The sequence below is a fragment of the Triticum aestivum genome, chromosome 4A (genome assembly GCF_018294505.1).
Source record: "Triticum aestivum cultivar Chinese Spring chromosome 4A, IWGSC CS RefSeq v2.1, whole genome shotgun sequence".
NCBI lineage: Eukaryota > Viridiplantae > Streptophyta > Magnoliopsida > Poales > Poaceae > Triticum > Triticum aestivum.
Window position 1 is genome coordinate 585,327,016 of NC_057803.1, and position 10,445 is coordinate 585,337,460.

General features: G+C 50.6%; 2 protein-coding genes across 2 annotated transcripts; one reads left to right on the forward strand and one right to left on the reverse strand.

Annotated features, from left to right (window-relative positions):
• The first annotated feature begins 3,277 nt into the window (after positions 1–3,277).
• On the forward strand, positions 3,278–5,204 carry LOC123087207 (translation initiation factor IF-2). Its single transcript, XM_044509144.1, has one exon. It carries the CDS (start codon positions 3,413–3,415, stop codon positions 4,937–4,939), a length of 1,527 nt encoding a protein of 508 aa, XP_044365079.1. The 5' UTR covers positions 3,278–3,412; the 3' UTR covers positions 4,940–5,204.
• A 595-nt stretch (positions 5,205–5,799) lies between these two features.
• LOC123087206 (nucleobase-ascorbate transporter LPE1) lies at positions 5,800–9,364 on the reverse strand. Its single transcript, XM_044509143.1, has 14 exons — positions 9,175–9,364; positions 8,970–9,067; positions 8,701–8,880; positions 8,479–8,579; positions 8,220–8,295; positions 8,042–8,101; positions 7,766–7,950; positions 7,574–7,670; positions 7,354–7,440; positions 7,205–7,263; positions 7,008–7,099; positions 6,828–6,905; positions 6,568–6,728; positions 5,800–6,469 (listed from the first exon to the last, which is right to left on the reverse strand). Exons 1-14 carry the CDS (start codon positions 9,266–9,268, stop codon positions 6,251–6,253), a joined length of 1,587 nt encoding a protein of 528 aa, XP_044365078.1. The 5' UTR covers positions 9,269–9,364; the 3' UTR covers positions 5,800–6,250.
• Between the last annotated feature and the right edge of the window lie 1,081 nt (positions 9,365–10,445).

A 10,445-nucleotide genomic window follows, 5' to 3' on the forward strand; every position in this document is an offset into this window, starting at 1 on the left:
CGCGGAGGAGCGGCCGAGCGCGCGTTGGCGACCTGTGCCGACGGCCTCGCTGCGGCGCGGAGGAGCGGTCGAGCGCGCATCGGCGACCTGCGCCGGTGGCCTTGCTGCGGTGCGGAGGAGCGGCCGAGCGCGCGGTGGAGACCAGCACCGGTGGCCTTGCTGCGGGCGTTGCAGTCGCTGACATATGGGACCAGGGGCGGACACGAGCGGGCGATGGCGGTGGACGAGAGCGTCCGCTTCCGTCCGCTTCGTACCCATTTGTTCCCAGATTTGGGTCAGGTTTGGGTCGGGGACGGACAGCAGGCGGACACGGACGTCCGTTTGGATCGCCCCGTTGGGCCAAGTTTTCTGTCCGGATGACCCAAACGGACAAAATGGGTCCTTCCATTGGAGTTGCTCTTATGTTCTCTCTACTAACCATCATGCTTTTCTCGTCAAATGGCCTTCTCCACCCTCACTCTAGAAAAAGACGTGGTGTGTCTTCCACACCCCTTTGGTTTGCCATTGCTTCGCTCATTCATCACCCCCTCCACTTTACTCGCTCCCTCTTCATCTATAACTCGCCCAAATAACCACATTAATTACTATGTTTACAACGGATGGTGGTCCACTAAGCTCTTCACCTCATGAGATATGTGCGGCGAAGACAGGCGTTCTTCATCCTCTCACCTTAAATCAGTATTCGAATAAAAACCTCAAAGGCCTTGCGGCTTTACTGTAAGCCACGCGTCCGTGGAAGGGAAGCCCGGCGATAGGATCTGCCTCCGGTGTCATGAAAAGCTCTTCTGTTGGATAAGCATCAACTACTCATGATGCTTTTGTCGCATCACGATGAGCCTTTTGGCATTGTGGACAAGAACAAAAAAATTATCCTTTTTGCTAGGAAAACACTCAGATAAGAATGAGAAGAAAAAATCATTGTTATCTCTTTTCTTATATGCTAAAATGGACAAAAGTAGTGAACAATAGTACATCAGTCATTTTGTTGTATGATTTTGAATCCAGTTTGTTTCCAAATGCATGTACAAATGTCTTGTTGCATCGTATCATAAAATTTGATTGAATTTGACCGGGCTATTAAAATGTAAAACATGCCACAAATGGTTTGTTGTGACTTGTGAGCTAAGAATACAAAATTCAAATGGCAAACAAGCACTTCAAATACCAATTTGATACATCATGCAAATAGTCATAAAACGTTCGAGTAAGTATGAAGACTCCACAACAATACCCCCATAGTCTTGTGACAAAGCCATATACATTCAAGAGGGCTCTATCTATCGCCAAATATGAACAATATTAAAACTTAAATTGAACTTAGCATGCCAAATCCAAATAACTGCAAAATCCCATTTTGTGATTAGAGAACAAACTACCCATTGGAGAAAAAAGACAAAGTTTACCTCTTATGGAGAATGACCTACACCACAACCTTGTTCATGGGATTCATGGGTATGGTCAGACTTGGCAGAAATTGGTGGAAGTTGTCAAGTACGTTTGTAAACCCCGCCTACATTCAAAATAAGTTTTAAATATAACAAATGCAATTCCCCTTGAATGTAGTCACATAAGACACCACATGTTCGGTGCCACTGCCCAATGACTTGTCAAGCTGACATCACAAGCCAAATAAGCTCACATATTCGACACTACTAGCCACACATTTGTCACACTGGCTTTGCAAGCCATGAAACGATGATAGAAACCACCACCGTCAAGTGCGGCCACACATATTGTTCATGTGCATGCAACAGGTTATGCATGGTATAATAACCAACTCATCCTCATCACAAAGTTGGCACGCACATACCTTTTGCCGACTTGGATGTAGGATGGGCGGTATTTCCTAGCTACGAGACGCTTTAAGTGGAGATAACCGCGGGACCGAAGAAGAAGTTCTTAGATGATGGGGTAAGTGATGTGTGATGACCTAACATGAATACATGGTTTCCTCAGACCCGTGTCTCCATGGCCAGTCATGAAATGTGAAAACGGGACGATGGCATGACGGCACAGCTGGGTCTACAACGAAACATCTAGCCGACCACTATGCACTGACGCGGCTGCCTCGTAGCCCCAAAGGGGCTCCATCATCGTCCTTTTGCGGTACCAACATTCAAGAAGCAAGGGGAGAGGGACGCAACTGCACGCGGGAACTAGATAGAGGGATATAACAACCAAGGGCGATGACGGCTGGCGTGAGGGTGGAGCCATCGTGGCTAGACCGAGGATCGTGGCAGATCAAGGGCCACTACATGGAAACGGAACGCGATCATTGATTGCTCTTGGTTGGAAAACCATATTGCGATGGCAACTACAAACTGATGCATGCGCGGACCAGCTAGGGAGAGGGGATGCCCGTTCGCATGATCTAGGAGCGGTTTTCCTATACGACTGCCATTTAGAAAAGGCATCAATCAAACCAACGTCTTTTCTCAAATACGCACGAGCATGCGTATCATTCATTAAAGAGGAGGGGGAAGAAGGGAAGAACCCCGAAGTAACCAATGTACACTGTGTATTTACATGCCGGCTATTCCGACACTACCAAGAAAACGAGAAAAGCTACTAGCCCGGAGCTGCCCACCTAACTACCTCTGCATTTTGGGCCACCTTGCCAAACAAGCCTGCCTTGGTCCAGGCCTCCCATTCATCCATGATCCGCTGCTTGAGGAGAGCTACTGATGGCGTTATACCATTGAACACCACGTCGTTCCTGTGCTTCCAGAGCATCCAAAAGACTAGAAGAGAGGTTGCTCTTGTAGTTTTCAGGTTTATGGCCAGTAGGTCCTGCCTGATACCATCAAACCAACGTCTTTATTGCACGTCGCGGGCTCACGGGGTTTTATAAAAGCCCGTGAATCTGTTATCTTGGGGTTTATGAAGAGCGGCGAGGATGAGGTGTGAAACCATGAATAAACCACCACCACCGGTTTCCTGAATACTCCCTCCATCCGTAAACATAAGTCTTTCTAGAGATTCCGATATGGATTACATATGGAGCAAAATGAGTGAATCTACACTCTGAACTACGTCTATATACATCCATATTAAAATCCTTAAAAAATATTTATATTTAGGAATAGTAGTAGAGTAGTAAATACCATGGTCCATGGCACAGGCCAAAGCTGTGTAGTGTACCATGTGTCCCATACTACCTGAATCTGTATTGTGGGGTTGACTGAAGTTTCTGAAGCCGGTGGGCAGAAGGTGCGGCAGGCCCACAGTTTCAACGCCATAAAACCACACGGGTCACGGGCGGTGGGGCGACGCGATGGGAATATTTTATTTTATTTTATTTCCCTTCCTCGCCGAGGAGAACCAGGAAAAAAAAATTAGTGTTAGCTCCAACCCGTAACGCCAGTCCTTTCTCCCCCCGCGGCGATCGCCGGAGAGGAGAGGAGCGGAGGGGATGGACGCGGCGGCGCCGTCGCGGCGCGCGGGGCCGAGGCGGGACAGGCCCCTCATCCCGCCCAACTACGTCAGCCTCCGGGACCTCCAGGAGCTCCGCCTCAAGGAGCAGGCCGAGCGGCGGCGGCGCCAGGAGGAGGAGGAGGCCGCCGCCAGGAGGGAGGCCGAGCAGGAGGAGGAGGAGCGGCGGCTGCGGAAGGAGGCGGAGGAGCAGGCCGCCGCGAGGAGGGCCAAGGAGGAGGAGGCCGTGGCGGCGAGGAGGGTTAGGGATGCGGCGGCGGCGGCGGAGATGAAGGGCTCCTCCTCCTCGTCGCGTGCCCCCTTCAGGTATAATGAGAGGCCCCGCGCAGGGCCGCGCGGGGAGGGTTCGGCCCTGAATAGTGGTGGCGCCGCGGGAGGCAGCAAGGGGCCGGGCGGCGACGCGGCCGATGGAACCCTAGGCGGCGGAGGTGGAGGCAGGGCGCGGGATGAGGGGAAGGGCAAGGCCTCTGCGGGCTTGATTGCCGGCGACCCAGCCGAGACAGCTACCAGCGGCAAGCCGAACGAGAAGAGCAATGGGGAGGCCTCTGGATGTCAGGGCACCGCATTGGGGACGAGCAGCGTGCCAGGCGAGCTGGCCGAGGTGGACACTGCTTCATACCGAGGCGGCGTCAAGCCGAGGTACAAGAACAAGGGGAAGAAGGGTTTCGATGGCCGGAGCACAGAGACAGCCATGACCGGCTCTTTGGTTGAGGTGGTGAAGGCATCGCCACCGCGAGTCGTTGATTCGGAGAACAAGGGGAATGCTGGATCGAGTAATCAGAGCACTGGAAAAGCTTCGGCAAGCTCACAGGGCGAGGCAGCTGAGGATTCACCACTGCAGGGAGTCAAGTCGGATAACAAGTGGAATAAGAAGAACAAACCCTCAGGAGGAAGGCAGGCGGGCGCACCACCGAGCGGCGATTGGCCGAACAGGAGGAGGGACCAGCCTCGTCCGTCCGCTGAGGGTAGCCGCGGCCGGAGGAATGGCGATGGTCAAGGAGCCGTATGGGAAGTAAAATCCGATGGCCTTGGGGGAAAGCAGCCGGAGGTGGAGGGGAAGGCCCACTCGCATCTGCCCACTGAGAGCAGCAGTAACAGAAGGAGGGGCAGTGGTCAAGGAATGACCAGGAAGGGAAAATTTGAAGACTCTGGGGAGAAGGAGCTGGTGGTTGAGATGAGGGCGCATCCGCATCCAGCTGCTGACAGCAGTAGCTATCAAAGCAGCAGCGGTGATCAAGGAATGGCCGGGAAGGCAAGATCTGAGGACTTCGGGGATAAGCAGCCGGTGGGAAGGAGCAGCGGTGATCAAGGGATGAACCAGGAGGCAAAATCTGAGCGCTTCGAGGAGAAGCAGTCGGCTGTGGAGATGAGAGCTGTAAAGACCTACCGTGGGCAGCGGCCTGGCGGTTGCAGCCGAGTGAATGGCACCACAAGGCAGCCCGGCAGCATCTGGGTTCCAAAGGCTGCTGCTGTCCCAGTCCGCACCGAAGTCGGAAACATTCCATAGACAGGAAGTATATATAGTAGTAATATGTGGCAAGATGTGCCAGTGGTAGATTTTCGACAAATGAAGGTGCTAAATCCTATTTATAAATAGGAAGTGCATGTAGAATGTAGGTGCCCATGTAGGGCCGGCGGGCTTTGAGATTGCCAAATTGGTTTGCCAGACTTTGATATTTGCTAGATTGGTTCTGCGGTAATAAAAATATTGTAATCTCTGTAGATTCCTGCTGTAATTAAATCATTGCAATATTTTGGTGGAATTTGCACAAGATCCTTGCATTCCAAACATATTGCATAAACAAAAAGGCATGGCATTGCAGGTGAGGATGGTGAATTGGAATTGACTTGTATGTGCAGTACATTCACTGATCATTGTGAAATTTACTGACTGATGCAGAGTTCAACTCTGAAAACTGAAGCATGTTTCCTCATTTCAATTCCTCATGTTACTTAGCGAGTGGCGCCGCAAGGCAGCACTGCGGCATCTGGCTGCCCATGGTTACTGCTGTGCTGGTCCGTTACGAAGTCGGAAACTTTCCATAGACGGGAAGTATATTTAGTACTAATATATGTGGTAACATGTGCCAGTGGTAGATTTTCAAGTAATGAAGGTGCTAGATCTTTTTTATAAATATTAAGTGCATGTAGAATATAGGCGTCCATGTAGGGTTTGTGGGCTTTGAAATTGTCAAATTGGTTTGCTGGACTTAGCTATTGCCAGATTGGTTTTAGAGTAATATTGTAATCTCTGTAGATTCCTTCTGCAATTAAATCATTGTCATTTTTGTGTGAAACTGGCACAAGATTCTTGGGTTCCAAACAGATCGCATAAACAAAAAGGCATGGAATTGCAGGTGAGGATGGTGAACTAGAATTAACTGATTTACTGACTGATGCATGTTTCCTCAATTCAATTCCTCATGAAACCTATACATTCTGCTGTTTCTGGTTTTACTGACTGATACCTGTTTCCTCAATCCAATTCCTCATGGAAGGTATACATCTGCTGTTGCCAGTCAGCGATAAAATCAAGCTACAAGGTGTTTGTGTTCTGCTATGTTTGTGTTCTGCTATTTCAAATCAGAGACAAGACAAAAGCAAAAGGGTTAAACTGGTGTAGAAGCATTGCTAGCTCCCCTTGGTTGATATGAGAGTATCCTCATCCGAATATCACAGTGAGTATGCTGCATTTCTCATCCAAAATGTTTTGCATGCTAGAATCAAAACATCACATATTGCTGCATATACTGATGATCCCCTGAATCACCGTCTAATTTCTACTTCCCATCGCTTCATCCTCGCACTGTTACCTCCCCTAAAGCGAGGGGAAGTACCTGCTCATACCATATGGTAGAGCGTAGAACTCCTCGCTTCTGCCGTCATGCCTGTAGGACTTGAATTTCTCCAACCACAGCCAGCCCCTGTCCCTCCTCACATGGGGTTCCCAGTAGAGGTGTGTGCAATCGAGAAGGTAGGCAAGTATGGCAGCAACAGTCGCGGGCGAGGAGAATATCACGTTGACAATGACATTGAACTGAAATTTCAATGAATAAGATGGTGTAGGTAGTGATCAGTGTGAAAGTTATATTTATAATAACTAGGTTGTGTCACCCTGTAGTTGAGTCTACATACCGCTAGTGAACGTGTGTGAGCTGGTCCAAAGCCGTAGAATGTCTCAAACTCCCGGAAGTACTGTGGTATGGATAGCCCCAGGAACAAGGAGATGCCGAGTATAAACTTGCTTCTCCGGGTGTTAAGGTTGCAGTATTGAAGGAAGCAGAGGCCTGCAGCAGCTGTTTCAGGCAGAAAACAAGATCAACAAAATAAAAATGTTATGAACATTCGAGGATTTGATTCCATAAAATTCTGGTGGATTGTTATGTAATGCTCACCTGAATAAGCAAAGAGAACACAGTAGAGTGCAGAGAAAATTGGCAATGGGATAGATGCAAGAATTGCCCCAAATTTTCCTGTTGATTGTTAAGCCATGTCACCCAAATTAAGTCGCTGACTATAAATGGTGATCACTGATCACTGATAGCGCTGAAAGATTCAGAGAATAGGATCACTACCAAACAGCGAGAAGAAGATCATGAACAAAGCTGAAATCTTGATGACTCGTCTGCTTCCAACTCGCGTCAAGGCCAGTAGACCGCAGTTCTCACTACACAATATAACAATGACAATCAGTTAGATATTTCATTTAGGTGATTTCTGAGCAATGATTCTTAGCAGGCTAAAGTACTAGAGTAGATGTAGAGCTCATTACACTGAAGCTGCTGTGCCTGTCAACGTACCGCACATCCCATCTAGTATGATAGATATACCCTGATAGTTTGGAAGTTGCTTAGCAGTGAGTGTGCTGGAAGCAAAATATTCACGAGAAAATTCAAGCATTTAGTCGTGTTATTCAAGTACCTGCCAGCCAATTCCACGAGCGAAAACTGAAGGCGGGACGAATGTCGCGCCTGCGTATCTTGACACTGCGATTAGTGTGCCAGTAGACTGAAAGTAAAATTGTTCATCAGACTAAACCCAAGAAATTCCTTGCACCTAATGCTACTCTGTTTTGCAGAATTGCGGCGATCCGATACAGTCCCAGTCTCACTGAAGTGCAGAACTGAAGATGTGTATGTACCTCAATAAGCGAAGCGAAGGAAGCGGCCATCATGGCGAAGCAGTCTTGCGCGCAGAAGATGGGGTATCCCCACTGGAACGGGTAAGGGAACCTGACCCTGCTCATGGCAGAAGCAACAGGATGCGTATGTCAGTGAGCCACTCCAAGGAGCATGAAGACTAGGCAGTAAGGCTTCAGAGTCAGAGGCCATACCAGGGCGCGGCATGGATGAGGCCGGAGCTGTCGGTGCGGCAGCTGAACTGCGTCACGGGGTTCCTCTCGTCGTATGCGCCGGCCGCCGTCAGTATCTCGGCGAAGATCCACACGATGATCACCGTCACCAGCACCGCGCACCGGCCGAACACGAAGCTCCCTTTGGCAAAGTAATGGGACGCGTACTGCAAGGGCAAAAGAAGAGAAGGTGGTCAGGAAATGCATTCTCAGTTACAAATCTAGTCTAGAGAAAAACAGACCAATCTCTCATGATACCTCTGAGAATATTAGGAGCAGAACGAGCGTCGGGAGACCGATCTCGATGCATTTGGCGACCTGCAGAACAGCCAAAGTGTGTTGACAGAATTCAGAGACTGAATCAAGAGGGGAACAATCCAAGCAAAAAGCAACAGCGAGTGGCAACAATCATGGCATCAAGAGCTCCTGTCTTTACCCCTGGGAAGGCGAAGTAGAAGAGGCCGAGCGCGGAGAGCGTGACGAAGGGGACAGCGGCGAGGGGGCTCAGGAACCTGGCAACAAGTAACAGAGAGAAGAACAAGCAGCGTCAGTGCAACAAGTAACAGAGAGAAGGGGGCTCAGGAACCTGGCACGAGAAGCACAAGCAGCGTCAGTGCAACAAGTAACAGAGAGAAGGTATTGATGGGGATCGGAGACGGTGGCGTGAGGCAGCGAGCGAGGAATTGTCGGACAACCTTATGAAGACCCTCCATATGCCGAAGAAGCCGATGACGGCCTGGAAGACGCCGGCGATGATGAGCGCGCCCTGGAGCGACCGCATGGTGTACACAAACCTCTGAAAGAAAACGGCATCGGTCGATCAGTCAGTCAGTCGTGCAGCCGCCAGCTGCTGCGGTGCAGGACCAGGACGGGACGGGACAGAGCAGCAGGGAGAAGTGCAGAAACGGGGGCCGGACCTCGAAAGGGGCGCCGATGAAGAGGATGTATCTTGGGCTGATGATGATGGCGACGGCGGCGTAGATGTAGGTGAAGGAGCCGCCCATGACGGCGGGGAGCCGCGTGCCGAAGTGCACCTGCAGGAGCGTGTTGATCCCGGCCAGGAAGAGGATGGTCTGGATCACGATCGCCTTCTCCTCCTGCAATGCATGCGGCACGAGCTCGGTCGTCAGGACGAGGAGCACAGGGGCACCATGACAGGACGGAAGGGATGGAAGATGAGGCTCACATGGCCGCCGCCCATGATGGGGACGAGGATGGTGGCGATGATGACGGTGGTGCCGAGCATGACCAGGTAGTGCTGGAACGCGACGACCACCGTGGTGACTGCGGCAAGGGAGAAGAAGCAGGGACGTCAGTCAGAACTCGGAAGGAACCACTGGTGAACCGGCCTAGCTACCGGCTGCGGATGAGTGAGCGGCGAGGGCACGCACTCCATGGCGGCGGGCTGGTGATGCAGTAGTCGAGCTCGGCGTACTGCTCCCTGCAGGGGTGCGGCACCAGGTCCTCGGCCTTGACGGGCGACATGGCGCCGGCCGGCCGGCGAGCGGCGAGGAGGGGAAGGCGAAGGGGGCGGGGTCAGTTTACAGTGTAGTGAAGCGGCTGATGGTGGTGGAAGAAACGCAGGCGCGCCTCCATTTATATAGCCGGTGGCCTCTCCCGCTTCCTCTGTCCGTGCGTTTCGTCATGTCGCTGTGCGCTTTACCACGTCTGTGTCGGTGGATGAGCCGCCTCTTCTGTTCTCTTAGTGTCAAAAAAAAAATGTCTTACATCTTGGGACGGAGGGAGTAGTTAATCGTACGAATCGCAGTAACTTTGGAACTGTACGAATTGCAGTGGATTTTTAGTACGAACGATGTCGTTCGCTCCAAGAGGCTCTAGCCAGACGCCCTGCGCCCTTTTCCCTTTTCCTCACACACACCGCTAGAGGCTTGCCATGCTATAAAGAGTTATAAATTGCCACGTTGCACAACGTAGTCGTCGCTAGGTGGTCTACGGATATGGATGTAATTTTTATTATTTCTAGTGTTCGTTGTACTGTCATGATAGGAGATGAATAGATTGCAATTTTTCTCGCAAAAAAAAGAAAGAATTTGTCATGCTGCAGCAAAGGAACTTGCCGTGTGTTCAGTGGTAGAAAAAGATCGCCATGTTATAACCAAAAGATTTACCTTGATACAACAGAGTAAGTCGACACGCATGTTCAGGAGCTGCCATGCTACAGCAGAAAAAAAATGTAATTGTCATGCAATGCAGAGAAGTTGTTGTGCTCTGGACGTTTGTTCGCGCCGTTTGGATCGTTCGCTCCAGGAGGCCCAAACGAGCGAGCAATACGCGCGCGATGCAGCCTAGAGCATTCGTTCGGACGACCCCTCCCAGAGCACGTTCGCTATATAACATTTTGCAAAAAGGAAAGAAGGAAAAGATATACGTGCATCGAGAGAGTTTCATCAGTGGTTGACCCTCGCTCGCTCGATCGAAGCCGTTAGCCAGAGATGGGGCCAGGCGCCGTTTGGAGAGACGAGGACAAGACTGGGTAGCTTTTAGGTAGGAAAAAAATATTGAGGTCCAGCCATGCATCATCGTCCCCGTCCCGTTACGTACGTACCCTCCCCGCTTTGCTTTGCTTTCCCACGTTGTTAGATGGGGTTGGCGAACTAGCTAGCTTGGGTCTGGTTTCCCTCAAAAAAAAAAAAAGAAGAAA